The following is an 18,581-nucleotide window of genomic DNA, read 5'->3' on the forward strand; positions in this document are numbered from 1 at the left end:
CAAACAAAAACCCACAAATTCTGACAAACTCCAAGCATTGATTATGCAAGAATGGGCTGCCATCAGTCAGGATGTAGCCCAGAAGTTAATTGACAGCATGCCAGGGCGGATTGCAGAGGTCTTGAAAAAGAAGGGTCAACACTGCAAATATTGACTCTTTGCATCAACTTCATGTAATTGTCAATAAAAACCTCTGACACGTATGAAATGCTTGTAATTATACTTCAGTATTCCATAGTAACATCTGACAAAAATATCTGAAGACACTGAAGCAGCAAACTTTGTGGAAATTAATATTTGTGTCATTCTCAAAACTTTTGGCCACGACTGTACAATACAAAATGTATAATACCACCATACAACAATATTACAATGTACGTATGTATGTGTAGACTGCGTGTTGTAGCGTGTGTGTGCGTATACGTCTGTCTGTACCTGTGTATATGTATCTCTCTTCACAGTCCCCGCTGTTCCATAAGATGTATTTTTATCCTTTTTTTATCTGATTCTACTGCTTGCATCAGTTTACTGATGTGGAGTAGAGTTCCATGTAGTCTTGGTTCTATGAAGTACTGTGCGCCTCCCATAGGCTGTTCTTGACTTGGTGATTTTGGAGAGACCTCTGGAGGCATGTCTTGTGGGGTATGCATGTGTGTCTGAGCATTGTGCTAGTAGTTTAAACAGACAGCTCATGCATTCAGCATGTGAACACTTCTTACAAAAACAAGTAGTAATGAAGTCAATCTCTCCTCCACTTTGAGCCAGGAAAGATTTACTTGCGTATTATCAACGTTAGCTCTCCGTGTACATTTAAGGGGCAGCCGTGCTGCCCTATTCTGAGCCAATTGTAATTTTCAGAGTTCCCTCTTTTTGGCACCTGACCACACGACTGAACAGTAGTCAAGGTGTGATAAAACTAGGGTCGTAGGACCTGCCTTGTTGATAGTGTTTTTAAGAAGGCAGAGAAGCACTTTATTATGGACAGACTTTTAGCTACTATTGTATCAACACGTTTTGACCATGACAATTTACAATCCAGTGTTACTCCAAATCAAATCGAATTTGTAACATGCGCCGAATACAACAGGTGTAGACCTTACAGTGAAATGCTTACTTACAAGCCCTTAAGCAACAATGCAGTTTTAAGAAAAAAAAGTGTTAAGAAAGTATTTCCCCCCAAAAAACAGAAGTAAAAAAATAAAAAGCCTTTTTTTTCAATAACTAATAATTAAGGCGCAACAATAAAATAACAGTAGCGCGGCTATATACAGGAGATACCGGTACAGAGTCAATGTGCGGGAGCACCGGTTAGTCGAGGTAACTCAGGTAATATGTACATGTAGGTAGAGGTAAAGTGACTATGCATGGCTAATAAACAGAGAGTAGCAGCAGTGTAAAAATGGGGGGTGGGGTGGGGATAATGCAAATAGTCTGGGTAGCCATTTGATTAACTGTTCAGTAGTCTTATGGCTTGGGGGTAGAAGCTGTTAAGAAGCCTTTTGGACCTAGACTTGGCGCTCCGGTACCGCTTGCCGTGCCGAAGCAGAGAGAACAGTCTATCACTAGGGTGGCTGGAGTCCTTGGCAATTTGTTGGGCGTTCCTCTGACACCGCCTGGTATAGAGGTCCTGGATGGCAGGAAGCTTGGCCCCAGTGATGTACTGGGCCGTATGCACTACCCTCTGTAGTGCCTTGCGGTCAGATGCCGAGCAATTGCCATACCAGGCGGTGATGCAACCAGTCAGGATGCTCTCGATGGTGCAGCTGTAGAACTTTTGAGGATCTGAGGACCCAAATCTTTTCGGTCTTTTGAGGGGGAATAGGTGTTGTCATGCCCTCTTCACGAGCAGTTTAGTCACCTCAACTTGGTCAATTACCACATTATTCATTATTGTCCCAAATACAGTGCTTTTAGTTTTTGAAATATTTAGGACTAACTTATTCCTTGCCACCCTTTCTGAAACTAACTGCAGCTCTTTGTTAAGTGTTGCAGTGATTTCACTAACTGTAGTAGCTGATGCGTATAGTGTTGAGTCATCCGCATACATAGACACACTGGCTTTACTCAAAACCAGTGGCATGTCATTAGTAACGATTGAAAATGTAAGAGGCCTAGACAGCTGCCCTGGGGAATTCCTGATTCTACCTATATTATGTTGGAGAGCCTTCCATTAAAGAACACCCTCTGTGTTCTGTTAGACATTTAACTCTTTATCCACAATATAGCAAGGGGTGTAAAGCCATAACACATACGTTTTTCCAGCAGCAGACAATGATCGATAATGGCAAAAGCCGCACTGAAGTCTAACAAAACAGTTCCCACAATCTTTTCATCATCAATTTCTTTCAGCCAGTCATCAGTCATTTGGGAAAGTGCTGTGCTTGTTGAATGTGATCTGTTGTCAGTTTGTTTACAGTAAAATAGCATTGTATCTGGTCAAACACAATTTTTCCAAAAGTTTACTAAGTAAACAGACTGATTGGTTGGCTATAGGAGCCAGTAAAGGGGGCTTTACTATTCTTGGGCAGCGGATTTGCTTTTGCTTCCCTCCAGGGCTGAGGGCACACACTTTCTAGTCGGCTTAGATTGAAGATATGGCAAATAGGAGTGGCAATATCGTCTGCTATTATCCTCAGTAATTTTCTATCTAAGTTGTCAGACCCCGGTGGCTTGTCACTGTTGATAAACAACAATATTTTTTTCACCTCTTCCACACTCACTTTACGGAATTCAAAATTACAATGTTTGTCTTTCATCATTTTATCAATTATACTTGGATGTGTAGTGTCTGTATTTGTTGTTGTCATGTCTAAGTTTGCTAATCTTGCCAATGAAAAAATCATTAAAGTAATTGGCAATATCAGTGGGTTTTGTGATGAATAAGCCATCTGATTCAATTAATAATGGAGCTGAGTTTGCCTTTTTGCCCAACATTTCAGTTAAGGTGCTCCAAAGTTTTTACTATCATTCTTTAAATAATTTATCTTTGTTTCATAGTACAGTTTCTTATTTCTATTCAGTTTAGTCACATGATTTCTCAATTTGCAGTACGTTTGCCAATCGGTTGTGCAGCCAGACTTATTTGCCATTCCTCTTGACTCATCCCTCTCAACCATAACATTTTTAAATTACTCATTAATCCATGGGGATTTAACAGTATTTACAGTCATTTTTTTTATGTGTGCATGCTTATTAGTAACTGGAATAAGCAATTTCATAAATGTGTGAAGTGCAGCGTCTGGTTGCTCCTCATTACACACCACAAAACAGCAAATATTCTTTACATCATCAACATAGGAATCACAACAAAACTTATTTTATGACCTCTTATACACTATATTAGGCCCAGCCTTTGGGACTTTGGTTTTCCTAGATTGGCTACTATATTGTGATCTCTACATCCGATGGATTTGGATACTGCTCTAAAGCAAATGTCTGCAGCATTAGTAAAGATATGATCAATACATGTTGATGATTTCATTATTGTGCAGTTTGTAACTACCCTGGTAGGTTGACTGATAACCTGAACCAGGTTGCATGTACTGGTTACAGTTTGAAGCTTTTTCTTGAGTGGGCAGATTGATGAAAGCCAGTCAATATTTAAATCACCCAGAAAATATAAGTCTCTGTTGATATCACATACATTATCAAGCATTTCGCACATATTATCCAGATACTGAATGGTAGCACTTGGTGGTCTATAGCAGCCCTCCATGTGCTCGCCAGAGGTAGCCTGACTGCCATTAGGTACCAAGATGAGATCCTCAGACCCCTTGTGAGACCATATGCTGGTGCGATTGGCCCTGGGTTCCTCCTAATGCAAGACAATGCTAGACCTCATGTGGCTGGAGTGTGTCAGCAGTTCCTGCAAGAGGAAGGCATTGATGCTATGGACTGGCCCGCCCATTCCCCAGACCTGAATCCAATTGAGCACATCTGGGACATCATGTCTCGCTCCATCCACCAACGTCACGTTGCACCACAGACTGTCCAGGAGTTGGCGGATGCTTTAGTCCAGGTCTGGGAGGCTATCCCTCAGGAGACCATCCGCCACCACATCAGGAGCATGCCCAGGGGTTGTAGGGAGGTCATACAGGCACGTGGAGGCCACACACACTACTGAGCCTCATTTTGACTTGTTTTAAGGACATTACATCAACGTTGGATCAGCCTGTAGTGTGGTTTTCCACTTTAATTTTGAGTGTGACTCCAAATCCAGACCTCCATGGGTTGATAAATTGGATTTCCATTGATTATTTTGGTGTGATTTTGTTGTCAGCACATTCAACTATGTAAAGAAAAAAGTAATTAATAAGATTATTTCATTCATTCAGATCTAGGATGTGTTATTTTAGTGTTCGCTTTATTTTTTTGAGCAGTGTATTTTTTTCCCTCATCAATTTACATACAATACCCAATAATGACAAAGAGAAAACAGGTTTTTATTAAATGTAACTTATTCGCATAAGTATTCAGACCCTTTGCTATGAGACTCGAACTTGAGCTCAGGTGCATCCTGTTTCCATTGATCATCCTTGAGATGTTTCTACAATTGATTGGAGTCCACCTGTGGTAAATTCAATTGATTGGACATGATTTGGAAGGTACACACCTGTCTATATAAGGTCCCACAATTGACAGTGCATGTCAGAGCAAAAACCAAGCCATGAGGTTGAAAGAATTGTCTGTAGAGCTCTGAGACAGGATTGTGTCGAGGCACAGACCTGGGGAAGGTTACCAAAACATTTCTGCAGCATTGAAGGTCCCCAAGAACACAGTGGCCTCCATCATTCTTAAATGGAAGAAGTTTGGAACCACCAAGACTCTTCCTAGAGCTGGCCCCGCTCGTCCAAACTGAGCTATCTGGGGAGAAGGGCCTTGGTCGGGGAGGTGACCAAGCACCCGATGGTCACTCTAAAAAAGCTCCAGAGTTCCTCTGTGGAGATGGGAGAACCTTCCAGAAGGACAACCATCTCTGCAACACTGCCAATCAGTGAAGCCACTCCTCAGTAAAAGGCACATGACAGTCTGCTTGGAGTTTGCCAAAAGGCTCCTAAAGGACTCTGACCATGAGAAACAAGATTCTCTGGTCTGATGAAACCAAGATTGAACTCTTTGACCTGAATGCAAAGTGTGAAGTCTGGAGGAAACCTGGCACCCTCCCTACAGTGAAGCGTGGTGGTGGCAGCATCATGCTGTGGGGATGTTTTTCAGCGGCAGGGACTGGAAGACTAGTCAGGATCGAGCGAAAGATGAACGGAGAAAAGTACAGAGAGATCCTTTTTTTGTGTTTTTTTTAACCCCCTTTTTCTCCCCAATTTCTATCTTGTCTCATCGCTGCAACTGCCTCGGGAGGCGAAGGTCTAGTCATGCGTCCTCCGAAACATGACCACCAAACCGCACTTCTTAACACCCGCCGGCTTAACCCTGAAGCCAGCCCTATGGGACTCCCGATCACGGCCGGTTGTGATAAAGCATGCGATTGAACCCGGGTCTGTAGTGACGCTATCTAGCAATGTGATGCAGTGCCTTAGACTGCTGCGCACTCGGCAGGCCCAGTACAGAGAGATCCTTGATGAAAACCTGCTACAGTGCACTCAGGACCTTAGACTGGGGTGAAGGTTCACCTTCCAACCCTAAGCACACAGCCAAGCCAATGCAGGAGTGGCTGAAACTAACTGCTGCTCTTTAAGTCTCTGAATTCTGTGGCCCGTAGTTTTTCCTGATCTGGTAACCTAACCAGATAAAACTCCAGAACTTATACGGTATGACTTGATTAATTTGTTGTGGCCAGAGTTTTTCTTATCAGGTCACATGGTTTAAAAAAAAAGCTAGAAAAACTCATGTCAAGGTGGAGGATGAAAACCCTGTCAAACTGCAGAAATCTTGTACTTATTCATATTAATTATATTTTAAAGAAGGACTAGAGTAATTTCTTGTACACAGACACAGACAAAAAGCAACATGATTGGACAATAAAACTCACAGGGCTGAGCTAGCTTTATGCAGGTTTGCATCGTGTAGTCCTGCCCTATGCAACTGTCTGATAAAAAATGTACTCACAGTCTATGTCAGCTATTTTGTTAATTGATTTATACTAGTTAATAATTGTGGATTAGTCAGCCGGAGTTTGAATACAAATCAAATTAATCCCATTCACGTTTTCTCACAAACAAATGGGCTATAAATACACAACGTTACTGCTTCGTTTACCCTGGCCAGAGGGACAGGGTGCATAGTAGGCTAGACTATGCAACTGCTATTGTTAGTAGCTTTCAGTTGATCAGACTGAAAAATAGTCTAGTTTCCATGCAATACAGCATGTCAGATCGCTTGTGTTTAGGCATATAGGCTGCTACATTTATGTAAGAGTTTTTGCTTGTGTCTGTTGGGAGTGATGTGTTATTGTGCTTGCTAAATAAATATCGGAGGAAAGTGGAGAGCACGCCTTGAGTTTTGTGCGACCTGTGGTTTCTGTGAATCTGATTGCTCAAGACACGCAAAGAGCCTACTGCAGCACTCTGATGTGAAGGACAAAAATTGTGCGCGAGTTGACGAATGATGAGGCAAATCGGTCTTAAAAAAACAGCACTTTGTGCCGCTTTTTGAAGCTTTGCGTCCATATATTTTATAAAACTAAATCAAAAGTGGTGTGGCGTTGTCACACCTGATTGAAAAGTGCTGTGGCAAGTGTCACCTCGCCACACGTTTTCCGGCAGGCCTGGGTCTATAGGTCTATTCTCTCTCATTCAGCACAGTATGGTGTCTGAGCTTCAGTTATGAAAGGGCCTACAACAGAGATGTTCAGTTACCTCTGGTTTTATTTTCTACCTGTCAGTTAATGGATTAATGTTTGGCCTGAGTGTCTGAATCAGAGAAAGTTAAGGTCGTCCTCAGGGGCCATGGCCATTGTCTCCAGAGTCCAGACAGCTACGTCATTCTGATACGTCTAACATCCCTGAGACAATAGGGCCATGGGGGGGTGAATAGACTTCTAACCTGGTCGGCAGACATTGATATCAGGTGCTAAGGTGACAGGCAATTGTGACTAGCTAGCCCACAGGTGACTAGCTACAGGTCAGGTAGAACTCTTATGAATGATTGAGGTGAACATTGCTCTTGTATGGCTGACTAGCTGTGTTTTTCTCCAGAGGTTAAACTACTGTGACTATCTAGCTTTGAGGTGTGACTAGCCTACATGTAGACTCCTGTGAATGATTGAGGGGATCCATTGGTCCTGTGTGGCTGATTCGCTGTGTTTTCTCGCCAGATGCTCAGGTGACTATGGCTACTGTGACTGTAGTCTCTGTCTTCTCATAGCTGCTGAGGCTGGCCAGCGAGACTACTGTGACTATTGGCTAGCCCAAAGGTACACTATTGAATGATTGCGCCTGTGTTTCCCTCTAGATGTGGAGCAGAAGGAGGAGGATGGAGTGGATGCAATCAAGAACGAGGTAAGTCCTCCACGGTCTTCATTCTGCTGTGTTGTGTCACATCATCAGTCAATCAGTCAATCAATGGTTCGGTCTCTGTAGGTGTGTCGATTCTCCACCTTTCTCGTGAAGTGTGCACTTGTACCGTTTCTTAGCTTCTGGCATGGATTTAACAATGGTGGAAACTCCCTCCAGTCAATGCTTACATCAAGTCTATGCTTAATGGGGAGTGTCGAAGTAGAGGCTGCTGGAAGAGGGTGTAGCCTCAGTCAGGGCCTTCGTTAGGACGGCCCACATCTTAGAGGATGGTGATGCTGGACTAGGGCGAAGGTTTCCTTTAGTAGACGATTTGTATAATATCGCGACCTCTTGGACTTGAGAAATGGTTCCTAATGGAGTATAGATCTGACATATCAAATACACTTGGTGCCCGGTCCGACACGGAAGGTCCTCGCGTTAGTCGACGGCGTCAGCAGGCTCGCCACGCCAGGCTGTGATTGGTTGAGACTGTAAGCGGGTTGCCACGGCTCTGGAAGAGACAGTTTGTGCTCCTTGCTGTTTGACCAATTGCACATTGTCTGCATTGGGCTACAGTTTTGTGAAAGAGTCATCATCTCTTTCTGGAGCACACACCTCATCCCTCCACACCCCAAAAAAGAAAAATAGCAAAGAATTGCTACTCCGCCTTGCTAGCAACAGTACTAGCCAGCAGTTTCAGCAGTGATAGCATGAAACTTTGCTTGCGTCATCTTCCTCCTCTGCAAACATGCAAAATCTTAGCAGAGCAAACAAACATCAAACTAATACGTTAGTTCATTTCTTTATTTTGGTTTTCTTCTTTGTATCCCTTTAAACAGGGAGTTCGAGGCCCTGGGACAGGCAGGCTGCGTGGCTCCGTCAGTCTGCGTCAGAGGCCCATGCCCAGAGTAACCTTCCAGGCCGGTGACCCATATTACATTAGCAAGAGGACCAGGGAGGAGTGGCTGGCTAAATGGAAGATGGAGGTGAGTACAGTGCCACCCACCGGCTGGCTGTCTCGCCACTGTCTCAGGCAGGCGTTGACTCTTAGGGGTGCCCAAACTGCCCATTGTGTCTTGGGGGTGCCTGATGTTGATCTTTTTTACAATTGTGGGGCTTATGTGTGGGCTCTAGAGCTGACCACAAAGATTTCTTATGGGGATGATTGGTTCCCAGCCCTCTCTAGCCATCCTGTTATTCAAACCTGGTCTCAGGGACTACAGATGGTTCAGAGCTGCCTGTCTGTTAGGGTTAGCAAGAGTCCAATAAACAGGGCATTCATAGCCAAGTGAACCGATATTTGATGGGTGCTTTCACAGCCAAGTGTATTTGATGGGTCATTTGATTTATCATAGAGGTACCATTTATTTCATTGGCTTTGTAGGGTGTTTGAGTCTCCTGGAGTTTCCTTCCTGTCTTTGTAGGGCCTACTTCAGTGCACCATTGTTGACCAATGATAAATGACCACTAATTGTTGTTGCTCACTCGTGTTTTCTGTTGCCTCGGTTTAGTTCCCACTATACAGCCCAAAGTCACATTATAGTCATGGTCCGAGCTATAAACTTGCACCGGTCAGAGACTAATCTAGCCTCCACCTAAATCCAAACTCATTTTATGTTTATTTGACATGTAATAAGCTAATTGTAAATCTTACTCACCAGTAAGAATCTAAACTAAGGAGAGCAAACCATTAAGATCATTTACAAGATCATTCTTACTACATTTGCACACACTGTATATAGATTTTTTTCTATTGTGTTATCCACTGTACGTTTGTGTATCTCTGTGTTGTTTGTGCCGCACTGCTTTGCTTTATCTTGGCGAAGTCGCAGTTGTAAATGAGAACTTGTTCTCAACTGGCCTACCTGGTTAAATAAAGGTTAAATAAATAAAAAAATATAACAAATATTGTGACTAAAAAGCAAGTTCTTCCATTGTTACAACCACTTCAATATGCACTGAGTGTACAAAGCATTAGGAACATCTTCCTAATATTGAGTTGCACCCTCTTTTTGCCCTCAGAACAGCCTCAATTCGTCAGGGCATGGACTCTACAAGGTGCTGAAAGTGTTCCACAGGGATGCTGGCCCATGTCGACTCCAATGCTTCCCACAGTTGTGTCAAGTTGGCTGGATGTCCTTTGCGAGGTGGACCACTCAACAGTTTCCCACACGGGAAACTGTTGAGTGTGAAAAACCCAGTACCGTTGCAGTTCTTGACCCACTCAAACACATATTTGATGTAGGCTACTGCACATTACGCACAACAGAAAAACTGAAAAACCCCTAGCTGTAGCTAGCTGTATGCTCTCTTGGGTAAATAAATGAAACTAGCTCCAGTATGCTAATCTTTTTGAGTGTGAATTGTACTGTGTTGTATTGTACTGGACTGGAATTATCCACATGGTTCAAACCATGATAGAGCGGAAGAAGAGAACATGTGATTCTGGTGCAGCACATGCGGCCTACAAAGTTAAAAGTATAGGCTAGCGAATGTTATTTTAATGTTGAAATATAATAGGACCTATTTGTGTAATTAGTAGGCTGACGCATATATACCTTTCAGAATATTTCCCCTCATGTTATTAGCCTACCTCCTCTTTCTCTCTCTTGTTGCTTCATTCCTTCCTCGCTTTCAACTGTTAAACGATATAAGTTTCGTTGTCCTTATCTTCCTCATTCTAATGACACCCTTGAATAATATAGGACTAGAATTAGATGCAGAAGGCTTTCACTTCTCTTCACGATAATTGAGTGGTTATGGTCTGAATAAATAACTGCAATAGTCTACCGCCATCTCGCGTTCGCTCGTCTTTCAAACTACCCATGAGTTCTATTGACTGCTGTATTTAACATTCAGCAAACAAGAGCTTGCGTTCCTCTTCGAATAGTCTATAGGTATAAGAAATGCAAAAAAAATCATGTTCAGCAAGCTATTCTTTTTATTTATTTTATTTCACCTTTATTTAACCAGGTAGGCTAGTTGAGAACAAGTTCTCATTTGCAAGTGTGACCTGGCCAAGATAAAGCAAAGCAGTTTGACACATACAACAACACAGAGTTACACATGGAATAAACAAACATACAGTCAATAATACAGCAGAAAAGGCTATATACAGTATGTGCAAATGAGGTAGGATAAGGGAGGTAAGGCAATAAATAGGCCATGGTGGCAAAGTAATTACAATATAGCAATTAAACACTGGAATGGTAGATGTGCAGAAGATGAATGTGCAAGTAGAGATACTGGGGTGCAAAGGAACAATAAAAAATAAAAAAAATACAGTATGGGGATGAGGTAGTTGGATGGGCTATTTACAGATGGGCTATGTACAGGTGCAGCGATCTGTGAGCTGCTCTGACAGCTGGTGCTTAAAGCTAGTGAGGGAGATATGAGTCTCCAGCTTCAGAGATTTTTTGCAGTTCGTTCCAGTCATTGGCAGCAGAGAACTGGAAGGAAAGGCAGCCAAAGGAAGAATTGGCCTTCGGGGTGACCAGTGAGATATACCTGCTGGAGCGTGTGCTACGGGTGGGTGTTGCTATGGTGACCAGTGAGCTGAGATAATGGCGGGGCTTTACCTAGCAGAGACTTGTAGATGACCTGGAGCCAGTGGATTTGGTGACGAGTATGAAGCGATTGTAGTCTAGCTTTTCCTGCATGGGACTTCAAGAGCTAAGGAGCCTTTTTTAAGGAGGCCTGTAGAGCGCAGGGGATTGCGCAAGAGACAGAGGCTAGAAGTTAGTCGCTTATTATGCGTAACCCATCATTAGTTTGCTAAATATAAGGCTAATATAATACTGCTTTGAATGTATTACCTGAAAGAGGTAGGCTAGGATATCTATATATAGGGCTATATATCAATCTAGAACAAGATGATCTATGTTGAATGGAATTTGAATGGAGTTGATGGAGAGATAGAAATACTTGCGAGAGTGCTAGCACATGCAACGATAGGCTGTTTTAAAACTCTGCAGCTGCAATGAAATAATCTTTACAATTCAAAAACAAGGTGACCCCCAAAAGCCAGATGGAGCTGTGTAAATTAGACGTGCATTCAGTCTTTATATTACTGTAGCATAGGCTGTACTGCAGCAAATGTAGGCCTGTCTGTCACAAGAAAAAAAAGTGACCATGATGAGATGATTGGTCCACATGCATTGTGAACTGCGCTCCGTACTGAGATGGTCTGTCCCCACCCTGTGCGTTGATTCATCAAGCCAGATTTAGACATTGCATGTCATTAAACAGTTCCATTTTACGCCATGCTGTTCATATAAATAATGTATTATAATTGACCGGTTTCTCACAGTTATTTATCTCGGGAGAAGAGAGTTGTTTTGGGCAGTAAACGCCGGTGAGTCTCAGTAGCCGGGTTCCCGCCATTCAACCCTAATCTACACTGATTGAAGTGGATTTAACAGGTGACATCAATAAGGGATCATAGCTTTCACATGGATTCACCTGGTCAGTCAATGTCATGGAAAGAGCAGGTATTCCTAATGTTTTGTCCACTCAGTGTAGTTAATATTGCAGTAGTATGGTACACCCCTATAATAGGCTATTGCATTTATTTAAACATGCCTCCGCCTGAATGTGACTACACAGCACCCTACTAACCTGATGTGACAATGTACTCTACAGCTTGTTCAGGTTGTGTGTTTCAGATCATTCATAATTCGTTCCCAAAACGATATGTCGTAAATCCTTGTAAATGTCTCTCTCTCTCTCTCTCTCTCAATTCAATTCAGGGCTTTATTGGCATGGGAAACATATGTTTACATTGCCAAAGCAAGTGAAATAGATCATAAATAAAATCAAAACTGAACACTAAACATTGCACTCACAAAAGTTCCAAAGGAATAGAGACATTTCAAATGTCATATTTTGGCAATATACGGTGTTGTACCAATGTGCAAACATTTAAAGTACAAAAGGGAAAATAAATAAACATAAATATGGGTTGTATTTACAATGGTGTTTGTTCTTCACTCTCTCTCTCTCTCTCCCTCCCCCCTCCTCCTTCACATCAGGAACATGTAGTGATTGTGTGATTTCATTTCAGATCATTCATATCTCCTTCCAAAAACAATATGTCATAAATCCTTGTAAATCACTCTCTCTCTATCACTCTCTCTTGCTCATTTTCTTTCTCTCTCTCTCTCGCTCTCTCTGTCTCTCTGTTTTTCTCTCTCTCCCTCCCTTCTCCTCTCTCTTTACCTCCCTCCCTCCCTCCCTCCCTCCCTCCCTCCCTCCCTCCCTCCTTCATGTCAGGAACATGTACTGAGACTCACTGTTACATAATGAGTGGCTGTGTCCATGGCAACAAGATGGGGCCTACCATTCTGTCTCCTCCCCCCCTCCAGTACTCAGTTCTGCCATTGGAGCAGGCTTGGGGAGAACCCATAAAAGTGTCTGGTGGGGGGAAATATTGGCAAATTAGCAGGACATGCTGGGGTCTCACGAGTGAAACGCCGTAAAGAACCAGAGAAACAGGCTGCTGGGGCTAAGCAACTCAAAGGGTGTTTTTCTTTCACCTAAAGGATTAAAAAAATCACAAGATGACATAAGAGGACACTGCACATAAATACGCATGTGTAAGAAGAAATAGTCAGTATTTTATTATTGAGAACATTACATTTTTTTTGGTGATATAATTCCATAAGGATGCATTTGTAGTGGTGACATTGCAGCCCTGTGCTCAGGACTTAACAGAGAAGGTAAAGAAGCTTGCTGGTTTGACTGTGTTGTTGCTGCTGGGGACAGGGCATCAGGTTCACTGTGCTGCTAGAGCTGACGAGGGAAGGAGGAGGAGAGGAAGAGGAGATTTCTTAACTGAAAGGGTTAGCTTAAAGGGGAAGAATCCCTTTCTGCTCTCTTCTTCCGCTTTCGCAGAGAGAGAGCGAGAGAAACGATCACTCGTTTTTATGTGCCTTTCGTTGTGTTACAGTGGACATTTCTCTCATTCCTCCCACCCCTCATTCTTCTCCTAACCCCTCCCCCAGCCCCAGCTATGGAAGTGAACTCTGTGAAGATGAGGTTTGCTGCAAATTTCCAGCCCTGCTTGCAAGACAGCCTCTTGGCTCTCCGCCAACATTTTGCAAGTCCTCTCTAGCCAACCAGAATTCCTGTCGGCAGTCACCTGACCCTGAATTCCCAGACAAAGAAATGTTCATGCTTCGTTCTCTTCTTTTTTTTGAGCAATCTCCTCTACCCCGAGTGGGGGGTAAAAAATTGCAGCCCTACATTGGATTTAAAGGGTCGTGTGTTGGCGTGTATGGGTATGTGCATTGCATTATTTGTTCGATAACACGGTGGTGGTTAGTGTGCATGAGAGATTAGCCCGCGTACAGCGAGGGGAATATGCTGATTTAAGGTATTTCCACTAGAGACCATCTGCTCTCCCTCAGCAGCTTAAAGGGAAACCGTCACTTTAAAAAAACGGAAAGTGAGAGCACAGTGATTTGCAGAAGTGCTGAGAAAAAGTGCTCATGCTTGAAGAAAGTTTTTTTGAGATGGGAAGAACGTGATCCAGAGCGGTGTTTGTGCAGAAGGTGTTTCCTGTTTCACAGCAGTGGCACTAAGAGTTATTTCTGTTTAACAGCAGTGGCAGTAAGAGTTAGTTATTTCTGTTTCACAGCAGTGGCAGTAAGAGTTAGTTATTTCTGTTTAACTGCAGTGGCACTAAGAGTTATTTCTGTTTAACAGCAGTGGCAGTAAGAGTTAGTTATTTCTGTTTCACAGCAGTGGCAGTAAGAGTTAGTTATTTCTGTTTAACAGCAGTGGCAGTAAGAGTTAGTTATTTCTGTTTCACAGCAGTGGCAGTAAGAGTTAGTTATTTCTGTTTAACTGCAGTGGCACTAAGAGTTATTTCTGTTTAACAGCAGTGGCAGTAAGAGTTAGTTATTTCTGTTTAACAGCAGTGGCAGTAAGAGTTAGTTATTTCTGTTTCACAGCAGTGGCAGTAAGAGTTAGTTATTTCTGTTTAACTGCAGTGGCACTAAGAGTTATTTCTGTTTCACAGCAGTGGCAGTAAGAGTTAGTTATTTCTGTTTCACAGCAGTGGCAGTAAGAGTTAGTTATTTCTGTTTCACAGCAGTGGCAGTAAGAGTTAGTTATTTCTGTTTCACAGCAGTGGCAGTAAGAGTTAGTTATTTCTGTTTCACAGCAGTGGCAGTAAGAGTTAGTTATTTCTGTTTAACTGCAGTGGCACTAAGAGTTATTTCTGTTTCACAGCAGTGGCAGTAAGAGTTAGTTATTTCTGTTTCACAGCAGTGGCAGTAAGAGTTATTTCTGTTTAACTGCAGTGGCACTAAGAGTTATTTCTGTTTAACAGCAGTGGCAGTAAGAGTTAGTTATTTCTGTTTAACAGCAGTGGCAGTAAGAGTTAGTTATTTCTGTTTAACTGCAGTGGCACTAAGAGGTTATTTCTGTTTAACAGCAGTGGCAGTAAGAGTTAGTTATTTCTGTTTCACAGCAGTGGCAGTAAGAGTTAGTTATTTCTGTTTAACAGCAGTGGCAGTAAGAGTTATTTCTGTTTAACAGCAGTGGCAGTAAGAGTTAGTTATTTCTGTTTAACAGCAGTGGCAGTAAGAGTTAGTTATTTCTGTTTAACAGCAGTGGCAGTAAGAGTTAGTTATTTCTGTTTAACAGCAGTGGCAGTAAGAGTTAGTTATTTCTGTTTAACTGCAGTGGCACTAAGAGTTAGTTATTTCTGTTTAACAGCAGTGGCAGTAAGAGTTAGTTATTTCTGTTTAACAGCAGTGGCAGTAAGAGTTAGTTCTGTTTAACAGCAGTGGCAGTAAGAGTTAGTTATTTCTGTTTAACTGCAGTGGCACTAAGAGTTATTTCTGTTTAACAGCAGTGGCACTAAGAGTTAGTTATTTCTGTTTAACTGCAGTGGCAGTAAGAGTTTGTCATTTCTGTTTAACACCGATGGCAGTAAGAGTTTTTTCTGTTTAACAGCAGTGGCAGTAAGAGTTATTTCTTACTGTACATGTTATATCACTTGTGTTAGTCAGGTTTTTTTTCTGTTTAGATAAGCTACATGCTTATACAATACATTGCATGTGTATGTACACGATCACACATCCATTATAGATTTGAATAGTTATACATACATTATACATGTTCTGACATATAGTTTGCAGCAGGGAAGTTTTGATTGTGGTGATTGAATAACTGAACCAGTTGAACTGGGAGAAAGTTCACTACTAGGCCCCACCCCCCATCCCATGTGTTATCAGTGGTTAAGTTACCCTTAAAACACACCAGAATAACACTTTTCTAATCCCCTTATTTGTTGTAGACTGTTGTAATTCTATAGATCTATAGAATTGTGTATGGAAGTTTTTTTTTCCTGATTAATCGCGTACATGAATACTTTACATTTACATGGTAAAATGTCTTAATGGAAACGCCTTTTAAGATGATTAAAAGCTTTTCAAGTTATTTTTAAAGTCATTTAACCAAGCTCCTCAGGAGGCAGCTTTAAGAATGCCACTTGTGGATTCATAGCGAACTATGTTTATATATTCATGACTGACCCTGTAATATTCCTAATTGTCTCTTAAAAAGACCTAATACAATGGGGACCAGGTGGCGTCTTTCTGGATGTGTGACCCGCTGTGTGTTGGGAGGGGGGGGGCTTTACGTGTGCGCATGTGATTGTGTGTGTGAGTGACCCCCCCCGGGTCAGTAATAAAAACACACAGCCATTGTCGGGCATAATGGCAAAGATCTGAGCTAATGAATTCTATTGCCACATTGCTACACGAGATTCCGCTCTCTTAATCTGTGTGTTGAAGCATTTTAAGGGTTCATTTCCAGCCTGAAAGCAGCTTTCTGGATCACAGTTCAGGATCTTATGATCCTAATGTCTGTGAACTATAATGCTACCTCACATCTCTCTGGGAAACTCCATTGATTTCTTCATGTGTGGAAAAAAGATTGTTGTGTCTATAGCTTTGCAAATACAAAGCTAGTCTGTCATATAGTATACAGATAGATATCATTCCAAGAAAATGTGCAGTTGTGTAGGAGGATGTTGTGTGAGACAAATGACTAGGTCAGCCCTTTAGTTATTTAAGCTGGTAACACTAGACATGAAGCTGCTCCGCTACCTTTGTAGTAACACTGTAGTTACTGCAGTAATAACATAGCCCTTGGTATAAGTAAGAAAAGCATAGCCATTGGTGTACAGTACACATACATGGAAACTGTAACAGAGCCAGTCTATGAATGAGTAGCAGTTCTTATTGCCTGACTTTGCAGTCTATCACCATGTAGTTGCGCTGGGGGTATCATGGTGTACAGAACTACAAAGACGTGAGAAGTTTCCCTTCTATTGTGTCCTCGACATGTCTACAGTCAGGAAGTAAGTCAGAGGAATGGAAGGCTTTTTCACCATTAAACTAACTCATAACGCAATCACACCCAGGTACAGATAGTACACTGAACAAAAATATAAAGTGTTGGTCCCATGTTTCGTGAACTGAAATAAAAGATCCCAGAAGTGTTGTGCACAAATGTGTATTTCATCCCTGTTAGTGAGCATTTCTCCTTTGCCAAGATAATCCATCCACCTGACATGTTTGGCATATCAAGAAGCTGATTAAACGGCATGATCACTACACAGGTGCACCTCGTGCTGGGGACAATAAAAGGACACTCTAAAATGTGCTGTTTTGTCACACATCAGAATGCCACAGATGTCTCAAGTTGAGGGATCGTGCAATTGCCATGCTGACTGCAATAATGTCCAACAGAGCTGTTGCCAGAAAATTGTATATTAATTTCTCTACCATAAGCTGCCTCCAATGTTGTTTTTAGAGAATTTGGCAGTACGTCCAACCGGCCTCACAACCGTAGACCACATGTATGGTGTTGTGTGGTTGAGCGGTTTGCTGATGTCAACGTTATGAACAGAGTGCCGCATGGTGGTGTGGGGTTATGGTAGTGGCAGGCGTAAGCTACGGAGAACGAACACAATTGCATTTTATCGATGGCAATTTGAATGCACAGAGATACCGTGACGAGATCCTGAGGCCCATTGTCGTGCCATTCATCCGCTGCCATCACCTCACGTTTAGGCATGATAATGCTCGGTCCCATGTCGCAAGGATCTGTACACAATTCCTGGAAGTTGAAAATGTCCCAGTTCTTCCATGGCCTGCATACTCACCAGACATGTCACCCATTGAGCATGTTTGGCATGCTCTGGATCTACGTGTACGACAGCGTGTTCCAGTTCCCGCCAATATCCATCAACTTTGCACAGCCATTGAAGAGGAGTTCCACAGGCCACAATCAAGAGCCTGGTCAACTCTATGTGAAGAAAATGTGTCACGCTACATGAGGCAAATAGTGGTCACACAAGATACTGACTAGTTTTCTGATCCATGCCCTTATCATTAAAAAGTTATCTGCGACCAACAGATGCATATCTGTGTCACATTGGCATGGAGAGATTCGGGAGACAGACACAGGAATGTGTATTTTTATTTATTTATTATACCCCAAATTACGGCATCCTGTGTTAAGGCACGGGGACGAAGACCAAACAAACACGTAACAAAAACACAGGGTTGAAACCCAAACAAAAGAGCGAGGAGTACCTCGAATAAATAACACCAGCGCACAATGATTATGACACGGGACGAGACCCGTAATCATCTGCGCAATCCACAAGGGCACGAAAGCCCAAAACACACAGCACAGGTACTCACACGCACCATCGGACATAGTAACAATAATCGACAGCCCAATGGAACCAACGGGCACACTTATACAAGTACTAATCAGTGGGAATAGGGGACAGGTGTGCGTAATGAAAGTTCTGGAGGGATCGGTGACAATCTCTCTAGGTTTCTTCCTAGGTTTTGGCCTTTCTAGGGAGTGTTTCCTAGGGAGTTTTTCCTAGCCACCGTGCTTCTTTCACATGCATTGCTTGCTGTTTGGGGTTTTAGGCTGGGTTTCTGTACAGCACTTTGAGATATCAGCTGATGTACGAAGGGCTATATAAATACATTTGATTTGATTTGAAATTTGATTTGAATCTGTATTCCCAGTCGTGAAATCCGTAGATTAAGGCCTAATTTCTTCATTTAAATTAACTGATTTCCTTATATGAAC

General features: G+C 42.4%; 1 protein-coding gene across 4 annotated transcripts in view; it reads left to right on the plus strand.

Moving 5' to 3' along the window:
• Nucleotides 1-18,581, plus strand: part of LOC106603656 (DNA (cytosine-5)-methyltransferase 3A) — a 77,756-nt gene that overhangs the window by 32,505 nt on the left and 26,670 nt on the right. For 2 of the 4 annotated variants that reach the window (XM_014197582.3, XM_014197592.3), the window contains exons 5-6: nt 7,408-7,454; nt 8,291-8,437. In XM_014197582.3, coding sequence (XP_014053057.2) covers nt 7,408-7,454; nt 8,291-8,437 — 194 coding nt within the window. The remainder of the gene's footprint in view (nt 1-7,407; nt 7,455-8,290; nt 8,438-18,581) is intronic. The other 2 variants (XM_014197601.3, XM_045718086.2) reach the window with 1 other exon arrangement.

The sequence above is a fragment of the Salmo salar genome, chromosome 01 (genome assembly GCF_965601325.2).
Source record: "Salmo salar chromosome 01, fSalSal1, whole genome shotgun sequence".
Taxonomy (NCBI): domain Eukaryota; kingdom Metazoa; phylum Chordata; class Actinopteri; order Salmoniformes; family Salmonidae; genus Salmo; species Salmo salar.